The sequence below is a fragment of the Lonchura striata genome, chromosome 1, assembly GCF_050655825.1.
Source record: "Lonchura striata isolate lonStrDom1 chromosome 1, ASM5065582v1, whole genome shotgun sequence".
Classification (NCBI taxonomy): Eukaryota; Metazoa; Chordata; class Aves; order Passeriformes; family Estrildidae; genus Lonchura; species Lonchura striata.
The window spans coordinates 60752784-60771460 of record NC_140703.1 but is presented as its reverse complement, the minus strand read 5'-3'; the positions used below and the strand labels follow the sequence as shown (position 1 = coordinate 60771460).

At 39.6% G+C, this 18677-nt stretch overlaps 1 protein-coding gene across 9 annotated transcripts in view; it reads left to right on the top strand.

The window, feature by feature from the left end:
- Positions 1-18677, top strand: part of ELF1 (E74 like ETS transcription factor 1) — an 88364-nt gene that overhangs the window by 51436 nt on the left and 18251 nt on the right. For 8 of the 9 annotated variants that reach the window (XM_021530807.3, XM_085556461.1, XM_085556488.1 and 5 more), the window contains exons 3-5: positions 6534-6708; positions 15120-15227; positions 15809-15973. In XM_021530807.3, coding sequence (XP_021386482.3) covers positions 6534-6708; positions 15120-15227; positions 15809-15973 — 448 coding nt within the window. Of the gene's footprint in view, positions 1-6533; positions 6709-13240; positions 13424-15119; positions 15228-15808; positions 15974-18677 lie in introns of those variants that run through there. The other variant, XM_085556495.1, reaches the window with a different exon arrangement.

Below are 18677 nucleotides of genomic sequence, written 5' to 3'. Positions count from 1 at the left end.
AGACTTGCTCTTATCAGCTTTATTCTTTGCAGTTTAGAAAATAATGATTTTTAAATTTTTCGTTATTCCTGGAGGGTTCATTTATCACATAGTAGATCTGTGGTGAGGAAGAAATGAAGTGAAAATATCCTTTTAATTTTCAGAAGGGAACAAGTGGCTTGGACTAAGGCTACTGATAGCCTGTCTGGTTTCTGCTACATGTCAGAGATCTGGTTAGAATAGAGAGTTTGCTTTTTTCCCCCTGCTTTTCTGTGTGGTTTTTTTTTTTTTTTTTTTTTTGTTTGTTTGTTTGTTTTTTGGGTTTTTTTTTGTTGGTTTGTTTGTTTGTTTGTTTGAGTTCTTTAGTTGTTGTGAGATAGAGGGAGACAGCTCACACAAAACTGGGTAGGAGTTCCTGCAGGCTGTGGCTGAGTCAACGCTGCTGCCTAAACCTGCTTCTCTTCCTATCTGCAGCCTCTTTCAATGCCTTTTCATTTAATCCTTTGTAGACTTTTTGATCAGGACAGTCTTAATTTAAAAAGCTGAATAAAAGCAGCCTAGTGTCTAGATCCATAGTAGGAAGCTTTAAATTATGCCAGGGAGAAGTTGAATCATTACAACCATTAATTTGCTAACACGGTTCCCAGCATGACTGCTCTGTGTCAGGCTGTGCTCTCTCAGGTGGCTCTGATGCTTGTAGTAACCTGTGCTTGAAGACCCCTTCTATACCTCTGGCATTTGTTTCTTGTGGGAGAATGGATTGTGAGAGAATAGAGATAGTGCTGAAGGTAACCTCACCCCTGAGGAATTGCAGCTGGACTAATTACCAAAGAGTAGGAACAGCCTTGTCTTTAATAGGTCTTGGTTGTGTCCAGTAAGGATGGGTGTTATAAAAGAGTGGGTTAGTTGGTCGAGAGGAGAGTTGGAGTTTGTTGGCTGTGCTGTGAGGAGTAAGGGTTAGGTCGTCGTGCTAGGGACAGAAAGGGTCAGGTGTTCATGTTAGGGTCAGTAAGGGTTAGTATGTGCTGTGAGGGACGGGAAGGAGTCAGCCAGCTGTGTGGAAGAAAGAGAAAAAGTCAGTGCTGTTAGGAGCTGCCCATGAGAACTCACAGAGGGAAGGTATGAAAGTCTATCTACAGTAAGATAACAAACTGGCAATGACAGTCAGTTCTCATCCACCATTGATTGGTGCCAAGCACCAACGCCAACAGTTTCTCTCTTCCTTTCTTCTGATAAAGATGGGTCTGAAACTTTAGGTTGAGCCATGACTTCTGCACCATCATCTTATGCCTAACTTTGCTCTTCCATGTTCCCTGATAATCTCCATGGGCTTTCAGAAAGATTAAGCCACCTGGTCAAGGTGAAGGTCTACATTTTTTTGGCTATTTCCAGCTCTTGCAGAAGGTTCCTTCCTTTTATCCACTTGCAGTTTTATGAAAACTTTAAGGAAAATATGAAATCTGTAATAAGATTGTCTTCCCAGAAAAGTGACCATCATGCCTGCAGCATCCTTCTGTGCAATTTGGTCCCTTCTCATATGCTGGTGGTAGGAACACCTTTAAAGTTGAGAAGCTGTCTCTGCACAGGGACTGTCAGCAAGGGAGAACTTCAAAAGCTGTTTTTTAGTCACTAAGGTCACTTCCCCTAGTTCTTTTTAGGGGTTTTTTTTGGGTGCTTCATTGTTCTTTTGAGGGGGAATTTGTTTGTTTGTTTGTTTTTTAATATAAATGGCCATCTGTATTGCAAATCTGAATGTTGTTTGGTTAAAAAGACAATTGTTTTTTCCCTGAGGTTACTTTCTCTTTTTTTTTTTTTTCCCATGTAGCTTTTCCCTTCTACTATCTATAGTATGTATTTCTTCCCACCCATCACTCACTTGCACAAAATTTATTCCACACCAGATAAAAGCTAGTCACCTTATTCCTGGGACAAGTTGTCATTCTTAAAGACTTGTAGTATGAGAAGGCAGTATCTCCAAAGCAGAGGAAAGCTCCTTCCTTATTTTTCATTTCTGTGGCCTGGATGGTGTTTTGATCTTCTGTCAGTTGGTGACAGTTCATGAGACAATTTTTAGAGAAAAAGAGAAACACCTTGTCAGCCTGTCAAACACACTAAAAGAGTTAGAGAGCAGAAAGGAAGGCTGCTGCCTTTAGCCCTCAGAGGAGGACAGGGTTCAGTTTTCAGGGGATTGTGGAATATAACCAATGCTTTCAGGGACCTGCTCATGGTACTTTTATAAACTTCATTTGTATGAAGTTTGCATTCCTTTGAGTTGGTAAAGGTTCATCTATGGGGTTTTGATGTCTAAGATTTGGGAAGATTTTAGCAGTAGCTCAATTGCTTTATGTGTCCAGCAGACATGAGAGATGGGTTGAAGCCAAGTCAAAGCTTTGCTGGAGCTAGGATGTCATATTTTACTTATATTTTGTATGAGAAACATGAAGCAGCAGAAGTAGGAGAAATTAAAAATACACAGATTGTTTTTCTATGGATCTCTGTATCCGTTTCCTAAAAGTCATTGCTAACACTTTAATTTGGGACTTATTTTAAAACTTTGCACTCTGCCTTTTTTCAAGGACATATAGAAGCATGTTTGTATTAGAAATAAATTATTTTGCAACCTTGCTATTAGAGAGGTAATTTAATTTGTATTAATTGAATCGCTACCTTGTAGCTCTTAATTTAATGTTTTCCCTGTGTGTAATTCTCATTACACACTAGATCCAAAGGGAGCTGTAGTAAAAAAGGGCTCTTTTGCAGTTCCAAATGTGTACAGTTATTTTTGTGTCTTACAAAACAACAGAGCTAAAGGAAGGTTTAGCTTGGCTCTCAAATGGGATTCAGATGCCTTCAGTGAAATCAAGAACATTATCTCACAACACGTACATCTGTGTCATGCGTACATCTGTGTACATTAGCTTTAAATGTATTAGCTTTTAAAACTGAATGGAAGGCTTGTTGATGAAATCATAACCAATTGCATGTACTGTATAAAAAAGCAGTGGCCACTTCGACAAAAATGCATTTCAAATTAAATTGGTTTGCAGTTGAGTGAATGTTTTTCTCCATAGAAGCATACTGGAATTTGTTCTTTCCTTTTCACAACCATAGCAGGAAGGAAAGTCTATACATTGTACCACTGTAGGGACTGAATTGAAAGCAGTTATAAGAATAGTTTTAAAATAAAAGGCCACAAGAAGTGATGTTTACTCTGAGTCTTACAGTTCAAAATTGTGATTAAGTTAAGAAAAGCACATTTAAAGTGTCTTACCATGAGTGAATGTTTTTCTGTTCATCTCCAGCCTTTTGGAAGCATAGTGTGTCAGCGGCTTCCTTGGGTTCAGGTGAAGAGGTATTGCCCTGTCATGGGGGTTTCTCTTCCTGCAGACAGACGCAGCGACCCTATCAGAGTGCTGTGATGATGATAGTTTCTAGATATGGTCAAAACACAGTTTAATCTGGCAGAGCAGTTCAGATGTGATCAAACTAAATACTTTAAAACTGTGTGAAGCAGCACAGTTTACTACCACAGGAAACATTCTGGTCAGTAATGAAACGTGTTTTAGAAATGTGGATGTTTGGGCTTTTGTAACTAGGTTTTGTAGCAAAGTGAATAGAGCATAATATAAATAGGGCTTTGAGAAATGAATCTCAAAACATGTGACAATCAGTTGATTTTATCTGGTTTGTTTATTTTTCTGGAACATTTTTCTACAACTCATCCTCTCAGAGGCCAAGCCAGTGGTGTGAGCATCAGTCATTAGAGAAGGACAGAGCTCTGAGCCAAAGTAATTTTCTTCTCCAGAAGAAACTAATGTAAGGCTTATCTTGAGCACAGGCAACTTGATCTGTGGCTGCAGACACTGCAGCTGTTGAGCCAGTGCAAGGGCGGAAGCGGGACGAGGAGCATGCCTTGCTGCGCAGGCGTGGCAGGGAGGAGGAAGCTGGCCACTTGCTGATGGGTGTGTGGGACACAGCTGCCTCCACCAGAAATGAGCACCCCAATGCCTCCACTATTTCATAGTCAATGCATAGCAATAGTTGTTTTTAGGGCATGACATCCTATTGTAGCACAGGAGCCTAAAACTGGGCAGGGAAATTGTGCCCTAGAAATGTCATTTCTGTCTTTTGGCTGGGAAAGAAACTTGGGGTTCCTAGCTCATGTCCAAGTGCCTGCACTACAGCTGTCCATAACTTAAATCCCAAAAGTTATGTATTGTGCCATATTACTGAAACTGAGGTATTGAAACTATTTGTAGAACATAATTGTATCTCAGAAATGAGGCTGTAATGGACAATCCACCTTGTAGCTTATGGAATGTATTATTGAAAATAAAACTTTTCTTAATGCATGTATTTTTTTTATTTTTCTTCTCTTTTAACAATGCTTTATCCTTTTTTATTGATGTGGCTTTTACTTAATGAAATCTACTTGTTTATTCTTGCCTGGAAGCAAATAGGATGTTAGGACCAGTAAACAAATAGGATGCAAAATGTGAACATGACTTTTTCTGAGGAACAGTAGGGACCTCTTAGCCATCAATGATTTCTGGTTTCTCAGCTCCAGTATGATGCAGCATTGGTTGGAGGTGCCCACAAAGGTGTGGGGTAGCAGCTGTCCCATTGCGTGACTTGATATACACCTGTCATCTGGTGATAAGATTGCACAAGAGGGCTTTAACTGGTTTGCACTTTGTTCATTTTTATTGATCTTCTACCATATTCCTCTCTTTTGAAACATGTTTCATAGAATAGGTCATTGTTTGTTGGGCCTTTCCTAAAATTTTGGTTTTATTGACTCTTTTATTTTGTTTAGGAGACTGTCCATGATAGAAGCCCATTAAAATACTACTTTTGGTTTTTAGCTCTTATTTTTTTTCCTGGTTGCCCTTTACCACAGTTTTTGCTGAGACATGTTTTACAAAACACAGAGCAATTTAAAGTGGTAATTACGGCTTTTTAAATCTTGTAATTGCACTTTCTACATTCAGTAGTCATGGTCCAGACTCTTCCCTAGGGGAGGCTTACTCCCGTAGCTGTTGTCTGGGTTGAGCAGTTAGCTCTGATACCATTTTCTGTTGGTGATGGTGTGCACAGTGGCAAGAGTGAGAGATGAGTAATTCTTAAACAAGGCCATAATCATACAGTTGGTTTTTTCCCTTGGGGTTTTACCTTGTGTGGTAAAAAAACCTACTTGATCTTCCTTCCAATACCTGAAGGGAAACTATAGGAAGGATTGAGAATATCTACAAGTGCATATAGTGGCAGTACAGGTAGAAATGACTTCAAACTTGAGATGGTAGGTTTAGATTAGATATTGGGAAAATATTCTTTATTGTGAGGGTGGAAGACTATTGGAACAGGTTGCCCAGAAAAGTTATGGATTCCCATCCCTGGAACTGTTTAAGGCTAGGCTGGGTGAAACTTTGAGCAACCTGATTGTAGTGGAAGGTTTCTCTGTCCATGGCAAGGGGATTAGAACTAGATGATTTTAAAGTTTCTTCCAACCCAGGCCATTCTATGATCTAATCATATTTGTGCTCTTTTGTGGAGAGTGGAACCAAATATGCATATACTGGTTTTCTCAGAAATATGTTTTAGAAACTTTTTAGGTTTTTTTCTTGTTTTTAAGCTTGACACATTCATAATGTGTTTTATTTTTATGGTCAGGGAACCTTAGAGTTACACTAGACTTTCTTTGAACCTGTTCTGCTATCAACCTGCTATGACTTTCTTCCTGCAAATGACATTTAAAAATACTCACTTTGAAAAATACAGTGTCTGTGGTAGATGTTATTTGCTGAAAACCTCTTCCTGTTGAGCGGTTGCCTTTCCAGAGAGTGTGCTGCTTGTTGTTATTGCTACTCAGTTTGATTTCTGTTTCCCAGCTGCATCTTCTGTATCTAATGTAAAATGACTATCAAGACCAAAGGATGATGTCTAAATGCAGACTTTGGAAGGAAAGTGGTGAGGGGGGTGTGGTGTGAGTAATATCAAATTACTAAAGCCATAAGAATTAGAGAGGGAACGTATTGCAGCACTTACATCAACCTGTTACACCCCTTCCTTCTGTGTCCCCTAAAATACTTACTTTCAAATAGTATCTCATAGAGAATTTGTTGCCTGTGAGTGCTTTGTCCAGTCCTCACAGCCACAGGACTCCTTCACTCTCAGCTTGATGGAAGAGCAGAAGGTGAAGGTGTTTGCAGCAAGTTGCTCACCCAGTATTATTGCCAGCAAAGTTTAGCACTTACTGTGCTGTGCCACTCCTCTGTATTGTCAGCTTTACTGCTGAAAAACTATGTCATGCAAATCTGGTGTTATGTGCTGAAGTGCAGTCAGTACAGTAGATACTACAGCAATATTCAGCCTCTGGCTCCTGGTGTGACACTGCTGCTGTTTGTTTTCAGGCGCTAAAAATAATCTTTCGTACTCCCTCCTGACAGTTTAATATCCAAGTGGTTTAGTACAGGTCTGTTGAAATATTAGTCATTAAGTGGCTAGATTTGAGGTAGTCTAACTAAAGCTTTGTTTGTTTTTCCTCCACCCCCCAGCTTGGTGATCCATCTATTTTTCCTGCTGTCATCGTGGAGCATGTTCCTAGTGCAGAACTCCTACATAACTACTCTGGCTTAACCTGCGTGGATGAACCTAGTGACATGATCACTGAGAACTCTCTGGATGTTGCAGAAGAGCAGATCATAGAAGATGATGATATCACCCTCACAGGTTGGCAATAAAATCATCTCTGTGCCACTTTGCACTCTCTTGGTGCAAAGGTACCTCTGTGTCTTTGCACCAAGATAGCTGTGACTAATGGAGAAAGAAAGTTAAATGACAAAAAGCAACAGGGAGCAAAATGAACAGTGGTATTGAATGCTGTTGATTCTGTACAAGACAGAGAAAATGGCCATAATGTTATTAGGTGGCTTGCAATCCCAATTGCACAGCTGATAATGGTGAAGAGTTTCATCCTTCAACAGTGATTAAGGCAGAGACCTGTTCAGAGAACCAACAAGGTTTTTCTTTGTTCCTCATAGGTTTTATTTGGTTTTACTTACTAGGTGGTAGTTCTTAAGTAAACATATATACCAACAAGTAGGAATATGCAGCTTGAGTAGATGCTGCTTTTAAATTTCTGAGGGTATACAGTTATAAATTAAAATGTGCATGCTAGCATGACTTACTGGTGCAAGTATACTCAGCATAGTATTAATTTTGGATCTCTACTATTGACTCACACGTAAAATACAGATTTTTTTGTAAATTCTGTTAGAAAAGGTAGCCCTAAAGAACAACCAATTCTCAAGAGGAAAGCTCAAAAATCTGTCACATATTTTAAAAACAACACTTCACTAAATGAAGTGAGCACTATTTGAAGTGCTTTTGCAGAAAAATCTAAAAGGTGGGGTAGATACTTTACAGTGAGAAGTTTTCTTTCAGCCATTAGCTCCACGCCTGGACTATCTCCAGGGATGGAGACAGCTTGCTGGTTTCACTCATACTTTTGACATTATTTCTAAAGACATGCTCTGATACAATCTTTTACTACCAAAAGCAAAACAAGAACTCAACATTAACTTGATATTAGGAACATTTCCCGGAGTAAATTGACATGAGCTGTTCTCAGTATTTTTTTCGTAGTAGTGAATTATCTGTAAACAAACTGTGACCATACAAATAAGCTAGGTTATTGTTCAAGAAGGTTTTTGATACTCAAACAGTATTTCATGTTGAGACCTCTTGCCAACTTGCTGTTCATATTAATTATTCACACTACAACTGGCATTTCCCCAGTGTGTTACTTAAGCCACTTAATGCATCCGTGTGAATTTCATAGCAGATAATTTTTGTGACTCCATATTCACTGTAATACATTGTGTGTGAATTTTTACATGCATGAGTAATTGTGAAACTCCATTTTTGTGAATGCCCTTGTTAACCTTCTTTTTCTTTCTTTTTTTTTTTTTTTTTTTTTTTCTGGTTGTTGTTGCTGGTCACTTGAGAAGGGTTTGCAAATTGCTGCCAGAAACTGAAAATATTTAATCCTTGTAACCGATGGTGTCCAAGGGTTTCTGGGATACTTTGGAGTTAGACAAGTACAGTATTGTTTCCATCGTCTATTATAGTTCAAGAAATCTGGGTTTTTTTAAAGGCAAAGTCCTTAGAAACTGAGAGCGGCCACTTTGCAGAGATGGAGACTGTGAAACAGACAATTAGTTATCATTGCGGTGAAGGAAATAATAACTAATTATCTGTTTTACAGTCTCCATCCTGTGCATGCTGTGGATTTCCTTAGAAGGGAAAGGGGATCAATGCAGGCCAAGCCAGGACCAGCACTGTGGCTGGAAAGCTTCTGCTCAGGACAAGGCAGGCAAGACTGGTCTCTGACAGGAAGCTATGCAGCCTGACTCTAGTGGGGCAGAATTTGGGGCCCAGGGGTGTGAAGGCACCCCACAGGAGATGAGAGGACCTGGGGAGGGAGGCCCCTGTTCCCTCCTTGCACACTGTGGACAAGCACTGGCTGTGGCCACAGCTGCCCAGTGGGACTGCAAGACTGCTGTGTGGAAGAGACCCTAGTTCAAGTATAGCTTGCTGTAGGCTGCCGCTGAAATGGGGCTGATCATAGCTCAGTTTTCCCACCTATTCTATTTTTCAGCTGCATTTTTCTTTTCTCACTTCTTTGAAGTTTTGCTTCTTGATTTTCTTTGCTCTCAACAGTGAAATGTGTTGTTTTGCTCTTTGAAGTTAGTACCAGTCTTTTCAGTCACTTTAACATTATGCCTTTGAGAGAGGATCAGACATCATAAAGACTGTACTAATTCCACATTAAAATATTTATAAGACTGAAGTTCACAGCAAAACAAAACTGAAGCCACCATAATTTATGACTAAACATTACTGAGCAATGACTGCTTAATATGAAGGATTTAGGTTTTCTAAAGTTACTAGTTTTTCAGTACTTTTTTGTGACTGTCATCCACTGGGCTTCTCTTTTTTCCTAGATTAGCAGAAATTAGCAGCAGGTCTCATGAAACTGAAGCAATCAGTTTCTAGGGATCTTTTTGCAAAATAGTGGATGCTGATAGGTTTTTTCATCTATAGGATGTAGCTTCAGCCCTTCAAAAGCGCAACTATCACATGCTGGTAATTGACCTGTCATATAAATTATAACCTGCAGAAAACTATAAGAACAGTATCTGTTGCATGTGAAACCCTACTGTGACATAGCCAGCAAACAGCTTTTTAGCTATATTAATGCTCATGCTGTAGTTTATTTTTTTTTAATGAAAATGCAGACATGCCTTATCACCCTCATCTTTAAAAGCACTTTCCTCTGGAAGAACTGTGATGGCAATTTTATGGTCAGTTTGTTGCTAGTCTTATGGGATTTAAAATTATTAACTATCATGTAATAAAGGGTGATTAACAAAGTTAATTGGAACATTTGGCTTTTAATGAAGGTTTATCTCTAAAGGGAATATTGAAATACTTTTCTCTGAAAAATACATAGGATAATATTTTGTGCAGAAGAACTCTAGTCCTACTTGTCAGAATGTACAATTGCTACACTTTGTCTATCTTATTAATGTGGCTAGTTATGGATATAAGGTGCACAGGAAGGAGGAACTAATCAGATTATGTAATTCCCAAAACCATTTTTTTAAAATTCTTGTTATATTTTTTTTAAACTTTATCATGTTTAGTGAGTTTTTTTATTGAAAACCACCGTTAATCAAAGTCTGCCAATTTGTGGTTCACCTGTTCTGGCATTGTCTTCATGGGATCAGGGAAGTGGCTGCATGGGGACAGTTTTGGGGAGGAGGGGATAAGAGAGCAGGGACAGAAAATTTGCATTTAGATGTCCTGTGCTGTGGTCTAAATAGGGAGAATGGAAGTGTGCATTTTCATTGATCGATAATGGTACTTAACAACCAGCTCATTTTGAAGTCTGGTACCATTTCCCTAGTACATTTTGTGAAGCTCTGGCAGTTCTGCACAAACACAGCTTTTTTGGTGGTCATTTCTGATGTTACAAAAAAATCCAAAGGCGTATTTAGGTGGAAACTGAACTTCATAGTGTTAATCTGTGAGGATTGTGAGTTGATGCGATGCCAGCTGCAAAAAAACAGGTTTTGGTTTCAGTTACTTTGTAAAGAAATTATTCACAGCAGCCTGTAGCTCTGGTAAAACCAGAGGTTTTTTTTAATATACCTCCTCAATGAGATAATTTTCTTTACAAATTGTAAGGCCTTATTTAAAAAGAAAATGGTGATTTGCAGGTCTCCTTAAATACCTGTGTTTTTAAATTCAGTTTTCCAGTGTCAGATAACAATCAGCTAAGAGTGGATACTAAAAAGTGCTTAAATTTTACAGCCAGCTATTCTGCAAAGGGTGGGGGGGGGGGGGTCTGTCTATGTCTAATGGCTCTCTTTCTTCTTTTAGCAACTCTAGGTTTCTTCTGACATTATTTTGGGGTTCTGAAGTCCCTGTTTTTGTCTCTAGTAAAACCATCAATGAATTTAAACACAGCTGTGACTAGCACAGCCTTTATCTCAGCCTGGACAAGGACTTGTGTTGCCCACCCTCCAGAGCTTTCAGCCACAAAGGAAGCAATGAGAGTGAGATAGAATTGTCCAAAGTGGTGTAAAAATTTTAAAAAAAGACACTAGACAGGAGTGAGGAAAGCAGGACTTTGAACTGAGGTGGGGAACTTCCAACATGAGGCATCATTTCAGAGCAGAACACTGTGTCTGGACAAGCCTTGTGCTTATGCTGATTCATAGGGAGCCTGGATTCACAGTAACTGGGCAGAAATTGGCATGCAAATACAGAGGCTTGTGTTTGTGGCTTGCTCAGATAAACAAAAACTTGTAGAGTACCCTGGGAAAAAACTGAAGATATTTTTAGGTGTGGTTTTCTCCCTTTTTCTCTCTCCATTCTCCCTTTTTCTCCCTCCCCCTGCCTCTTTTTCCTTTTTCATTTTTGTCTTCCAATATTTTTTCCTTTTCCCCCTTTTTTCCCTTTTTTTAAAAAAGCTTCTGCCTATTTCAGATAACCTTTGAAACCTGATACTTTGCAGAAATTATACTCTCTGCTGCCCCATTTTTTAAGCTCTGACTTCGGCAAAGAGGAACAAATAAGCCATTTAATTCCAGTTCTTCTTAAAACTGGGACTGTATCGTAACAGCCAGTGATTCTGCAGCATTTTAGAAAAGCTAAAATAAGTGACTCCGGTTTGGTAGCTGAGCTGGTTATCTCTGAACACTGTCTCATGCTGAAAGATGCAAATGCGCACCTTGCTGTTAAAAGGACAAAGAGATGATGCTCCACGTTTTCTGTGAGGTATCCCACACCTTGTTTGTATTGGCTCTTGAGTTCTTGTAATTCAACTTGCTAACCCAGCTATACCCCCAAAACCTTTTCAGATATTTTATAAATTTCAGTTGTCTCACTATGTGATCAAAAAAGTGTGAAGCCTATCAAGTGATAGAAGTTTGGATCATGAACCAGAGGGCAGAGATGTGAGGGAAAACCACAACCCTTGATTCTTTCAGCAACAGAGAAATATTAACTTAAACCAAGGTCTTAAACCACTTTGTGAAGGCATCTTCTCAGAAGATGCTTGAAGGATGTTGGCAAGAACAGTAGAGCGGTTAAGAAGCTTAATTTTGCCATCCTATGTTTGTGGATAGAAATATAGTGCTGCTGCTTGTAGAGGAATACATCTGGTCCAGGTAGCTCTGCTGGCAAGCTGCAGAGCGAGATGCAGATTGAGCTCAGGGTGGGAGCCAGACACAAGAGGCTGTGAGCTGCCAGCCTGTGGGATAACAAAGAGCACCGGGGCCAGGCAGGCAATGAACAGTGAGAGAGATTGTAGAAGCTGGGAAATGCTGGACTTTTGGATAAGAAAAGAGAAGACAGGTGACAGCAGCAGCAGCGGGGGTGCATGGACACAGAGAGGAAGAGGGAGACCTGCCTGCAGATGGACATGAGGCTGTAAAAGCCCAGGGGTTCCTTGGTTGGTATCCTCCTTGGGGGCACCAACTCAGGCTATTCCTGTGTTATTGTGCTGTGAATAAATGGCTTTATGGAATGAGACATCTGAGACTGCTGTGGGAAACCCAGGGCTGAGCTGGCAGGGAAACCTGGTCTGGATGTGGATGGGTGTGTCAGGAGCCAAGGAGGACACATTGATCATGGGAGCCGCATGCTGCGAAGGGGCTTTGACCCAGCAGTGTCAGTCTCTGGCCTTGGGATGTGACTGCCAGGGAGTCTCATGAATGGTCAGACTGGGAAGTTTCCTTAACATGCTTAAAGTTTTTGTGAGCAGCAAATCATATACATTTCTGTGTTTACATTATTTATATGGCTATTTTAAGTTCCTTTCATTAGCCTTGGATAGGGATGGTTAACTTCTAGCTGAATGGTGTAACAGCAATGTAAAGCTGTTAGACTCTTCCTCACCTGCTATTATTCAGAGTGAGGAATTGTCTCCACTCCATCATCTTAATACCTGAAATCCAGCAAGTGGGTTTGGTCCTCCTGCAGTTCTCTCTGGGGAAAGCAGACAGCAGCAGCTCTCTCCTCCCTGCCTGCAGAACTGAGAACCTGGGGGTGCCACTGCTGGCTTTAAAATTGTATGTGATAAGCCAGCCATGCTCCACGACTTCGGCCAAACTGGATCATGGCAGGCTAACCTTCCTGTCCATTCAAACAATGTCAAAACAGAGAACAGCTGCTTTGATAGTGCTGTGTGTATTTATTTATATTTGTATGATGTGACATCCTTTTTGAGGTCTTGGTAGATAATCTGGGAAGTTCTCATCTAGATAAAACTTAGAACCAAAGCATCAAGTCACCAGCACCAGTCCAAGAGTGTACATGGCCACGCAGATGTGCATGTTCTGTCTGCTCCTCATGGGTAGGCATTCCCTAGGGATGCTGTGTGGTTCTTGGGGCTGAGATGCCCTGGGTCTGAGCTCCTAAGCCTGTCAGCTGCCTGACACCCCAGAGTTCTGAGAAAATTACCTGATGTAGTTGCCAAGCCACTCTCCATAGTATTTGAAAAGTCTTGGCAGTCAGGAAAAGTTGCAGGTAACCAGAAAAGAGGAAACATAGTTTTTAAAAGGGTAGAAAGGATAACCTTGGACACTACCAAAGTATCAGCCTCACCTCAATGCCTGGGAAAACCATGGATAGATATCATTCTAGAAGCTGTGAGAGGCCAGGGAGGTGATTCAGGACAGTGATTTGCTGCCTTCTCTTTCTTCCAAGGTCAGGACGTTAGTCCATACTCGCTTTCTCTTCATGCTATCCTCCTTCCCAGCTGTGTGTGTCATTTCTTAAGACTGTTTGGAGGTGTCAGCCAGAAGGTGCAGATCCTTAACTGTCTAAATGTCTTTGCCAGATACGGGGTGGAGATGGTCCTGTAGAAAACAGGGTGAGTTGCTGTGTGGATCAGGGATTCCTAACACCTATCTACTTTAATTCTGCATTAGTCTGAGCCTCTTACACTAGGGCCTCAAGGAAAAATCCAGAAGGCAAGGAGGCTTCTGTAAATCACATCAGTGGAAGAGGTAGGGCTGATGTGTGGATGCCAGCATTCATCTTTGCCCTCTGATAATGATACAATTCCTGAAGCTGTAAACATCTGTGATGAAACCAGGGGCCTTTGGTTGGTTGTTTTTTAGATTATGTAATTGCTTAGTGCTAATGGAACTGGTTGCTTTGTTGTTACTGTGATATTTTTAAGGTTAAAATATAGAAATTCTGGCATAAACTTCTTGCTTTTGTGCATAGAACTATTCCAAGGTCATTACATTGTGTTTTAACATGTATGTTTGCTTGCTTTGTCAGTCAGTGTGGTTTTTTGGTTTTGTTTCGTTTTTTAATGTGACTGCCCCACCCAAAATTCCTCAAAGCTTAACAGGGAGAGAGAGAGGTGTAAAGCCTGTGAAAGTAACTGAGGTTTCATGGTGTCCTAGAGAGGGGAATACTAATGTAGCCCTTTTATCATTTTGATAGATGCAAGTTAGTTCCCTGAAGTTGCATCAAATTCAAAGGATAAGGAAGCCTGGCCCAATAATTTCCATTTAACAAACAGTAATTTCTAAAAGGATTTGTTAAACAGTTTTAAATGTTTATGGTACCAGGAACTGCTACCTTTGTTATTTTTCATGCTACAGTTATTTTGAAAAAATTATCTAGTAAAGTACTCTTGCAGTTTAGCTGTTATTTTACAAAATGATATTTTATTGGGTTTTTTTGTTGTGTACCCCCAGATGACCTTAACATGTATCTTAAGCATCATAATTAATGCTCAGGAGCTTTGGGCTTATCTAATGGCTGCCCTGATGAAATTGATGAGGAATTGTCTAGAAGTCAAAAATTTTGAAAAGCTTGCCAATCTTTTATATTGCGTTTCATGTTTGCATTCCAGTGTGTTCTTGGAGCCTGCACTGTTAACCCTACATGTAATTCCCATGAATTAGAATGGTTTAGGATTCACCTGCACCTTTACATCCCATGGTCTCTAATAGAACTTTTGGAATATTTTTTCTCTCCTGAAGGCTAAATTTTTGATGGGCATCTCTTATTTATGGAATTCGCTTCTGTTCACAGAACCACAGAAATGTTAGGGTTGGATCATCAAGTCCTACTGCCAACCCAGAACCACCCCCATGTTCACCATTAAATCATGTCTTCAAGTGTCATATCCACATGTTTTTCTGTGGGTAAGACATTGGAGCACCATAAGAAGTTAGTGATACTGTGGTTTTAAATAATGATATCTGGAATATTGCTTGTGGTAATGATATTTTTTTGTTTCATGGGTGTTGTGTTTTACTGCATGTGCTTGATCAGCAAAGAGTGGGATTAGAAAGATGAGGCAGAAATAAAAAGTTTGTTTGGGTTTTTTTTATACATGCAATCTAAAAAATGTACTGTCCCAAATAAAAGAAACTATTGCAGTGTGCATTTTCTCCTCAGCTAATCTGTTGCTGCACATCTAGTAGAAAAATATCACTCTTTGTTTGGTTGGTTCTTTTGGTGGGAATGAAATATGAATCAATATAGTGTTAAGCTTTAAGTCTAGTTTGTAGCTTCTTAAAATTTTTTTTTCTCTCTTGTTTTAGTTGAAGCATCTTGTCATAATGGAGGTGAAACAATGGAAACAATTGAGGCTGCTGAAGCACTTCTTAATATGGACTCCCCTGATCCTATGTTGGATGAAAAAAGAATGGGTAAGTTTTTTTAAATGAAAATCCAACCTGTATTTGCCAGGTTTATTTGTGAAAAGAGGAGCGATGCACTGCAGCATGGTTGCATAGAATTGGTAAGATTTTTTTCTGTAATTTCCAGATATACCCATAGTTTGGGTATCAGAAATCCAGTGTTGTAGGCAATGAAGGATTTAATTGTCATGCCAGATTTGAGCAGGAAAGGAAAAAGTCAAAAATTACAGAGGGAAGGTGTGAATGAAGTTGGATGGTTTAGATTGCAGTGTTTTGTTTGGTTGATGTTTAAGTTGTCAGGATAAAAGAATATGCACTTACCTTTACAGATAGCCTTAAATATGAGTGTGTGATCAGCAGATAAATGTGCTTTGTTTGGGGTACAGTCTGGCATCAAATTTTTCTAGTTTAGTAGTGCTTCTGTGTTAAGTGTTGACACATATATTGAATTATACCCTAGTCTTCTCTCACTTGAAAGACTGAAGTGTCAGAGTTTGATTTTATTCTATGTTAAAGTTTTTGATCTAAAGCCAGCTTTTTAAAGTCCACATGGCTGTGTGAAAATACTCCTTTTGTCCCTTTCCCTCAAGCAACTATGTTTGGTGCAACTGAAGAGGAAGAAATGGTGCCTCCTATCACACACGTGTCAGTCACTCTCGATGGGATTCCTGAAGTGGTGGAAGTTCACCAAGCCTCAGATCCTTATGCTGAGTCACCAGAGACTCCAGAATTTGAACAACCAAAGAAGAAAAAAGGTAAGATGCTACCAGAGAACAGCAGTGTGGAGCAGGAGAGTAGGGGGTGGCATGGTTGCTTCCTTGTGAGTGTCTGGAACCATTCTGGGTGTCAGGCCAAAATAACTGAGTGAGCTCAGTCAGAAATGCAGGGAAAGCATTTTCTTCTTGCGTAGTGTGAACACGTGTACAGGTGCTTAGATTAATGATGTCGTATGTGTAGCAACGATGGCTTATCCTACAAGAATCTCTGCTTGTTCCTATTTATGGTTTCTTCTTCAGGGCAGAATTGCAATACAAGCCATAGAGCTTTTGTCACTGAGAATTTGGAAGTACTTTCATTAGCTCTTACTTAGCTTCAACTGAAGATACCTGATCAGTTCAGAATATGGGATGAGAATGGGGAGGGATTTTTAGCTTTTCTTAAATACTACTGATTTTTAAATTATTATTAATAGCTGCATGCTATAGTAAGTGTTAGTCCCATTTGTAGTATATTACATTTACAAAGTGTAGTGATGTTTCACTGCAGCCAGTGCTGTGCCAAAGAGTCAAGAAGCTGTGTTAGCCAGACATTCTACTCCTGTTTTCCCACCCTGCTTCAGCGTGGACCCCATTAGAGGCTCTGAAACTGGTGTCTGCAGGAAAAGAGAGTCTTGCTGTACATATAGATATTAAATGCTCTTGCAACAAATTAATATAAAAAGAAAAATAAATGAAGTAGTTTATGTTTCTGGGGCTCATCCTAGAGCATGAGGACTTTAATAGTTTCCCCTGTCTTCCATAATAAGACTTCTACTACCCAGTCATACCCCTGTGGAATTGGAGTGCATTTTTGCTGCTACTTTTGCTGCTAATTCCAAACGTTGGGAATTGTTATGTGTGAGAGAGACCATATTGTCCTGTGAAGATCTTGGGGAACACTCCTGAGCCCTATGTGTGTCACAAGGTCTCATAGGGATGGGTGTGGGTCAGGAAGTCTCAGATTCCCCTGAGAAAGCTGAACTGAAACTGCTGTGGAGGAGAGCTTTACCAGCAGCTGCCCCGAAAGTGCTGCTGGGGAAGCTACTGTGGCTGTGCACACTACTGTGAATAACCAACTGTAAGAGGATTTTAAATTGGGGGTTTTTTGTTTGTTCTTTTCTTCCCTTCTTCTTTTTTAATGTTAACTGCTGTGTGGGTCAAAACAAGGAGCTGCTGTCTGCCAGACATTTAACCTCTTTGGTTTGATGCTTTCATACTCTTTCGTGTTGTGCTTCTGCTTACTCCTACTCCTTCCTCCTCCCTAGCTATAGGTTAGAAAACCAGTTTCTTCACAGAAAGTGTATTTGTTCTAGAAAAAAAAAAAGCTAGAAAAGATGCATCAGCTTAGTGTTTCCTTAAGTACTGGTTTTCAGTGAGCTCAAGGCTTTCTAAAGTACATGGTATGGCCTAAGTGATGTAGAAGTGTTACTTCAAAATGTCTGAGGATTTGTAAGGCATTGTTGTACATGAATTGCTGCAAAATGCTATTAAGTTTTTAGTGCACTTTAAGTTAATGTGCAGTGTGTGGGTGGGATTCTTTTGGGTTTTTGTTTGTAGGTTATTATTTTCTTTACAGTACACTCTGTTTCCCTTCTTTTGGTCAGTTCTGAGGCATGGCAAAGGATGGTGGTCATTTTGCCCTGTCCATATCACTCATGATTTATAGAGTTTTAATAGATTCTATATACTTCTTTTATAGACTTCTAGGATATATATAAGCCATTAGGTGAAATTAGAGAGATTCACAGTGCAGAGCATTGCCAGCTAACTGGGCCAAAATGGCACTGCCAAGTAGAGTTCCTCCAAGAGAATGTTCACCAGAAGCAATGAAGTGGTTTCACTTCCTTTCCTTTTGGCCTTATTACTGCAACAGGAGAGCTGTATCCACCCATCTGCTCCACTCCAAAGCTGTGTTCAGCATTATGTTTGTACTTATGAATGTCTGAGCACTGAGCTGCTCAGCTATGGATCAGAAAGACAGGAAAAACAAAGGGATGTCAAACAAAGAAACATGAAAATTTCCTATATTAATACCTTCAGTTCTGTTTTGCTGTGGAGGATATCTGGCAGCAGGTGGCCACATAAGTTATGTATATAATATTTTAGATATATGTAATTTATTTTATTTATACATGCATTTTTTTAAAACAAAACTCACTGAAAAGAATGTAAGAAAATGGATTTTACATTTTCTGGTGTGGTATAAGATATTTAATCAGGATGAACATTTCACTGTGTAATGTCACCTTAATTTGTAGCATGAATTTCTAACATAAAATGTTTTACAGCCATGGAAATAGGAAAGGGAAAACACCAAATGTAAATCCAATTAGTTGTCCAAAATTATGGTAGGCCCATATAAGGCTTAGGTCTTGCACACTTTTTATCCTTTCTCTTTGTAAAATTCTCTCCTAAAAAGGAATTTAGTAATGCACTCTGAAAAACAACAAATTCATGCTCTATTGAAGCAAAGGAGGAAGCATGCTAGTGCTTAATGGGCTTTTAGAAAATATCTTCTTTTAAACAAAGGAAACATATCCGATGTGTCTCTGTTAACTGTTTTTTTGATGGTATCAGTCAGTGCCTGGAGATTATAGCTCACAGTGTAGTCTAAAACTATCCAAATAAAGTATCTCTAGCCCAGATATACAGTCATAATAGCAATACATTTCTGTAAACAAGTTTCACATCCTTCACTGGT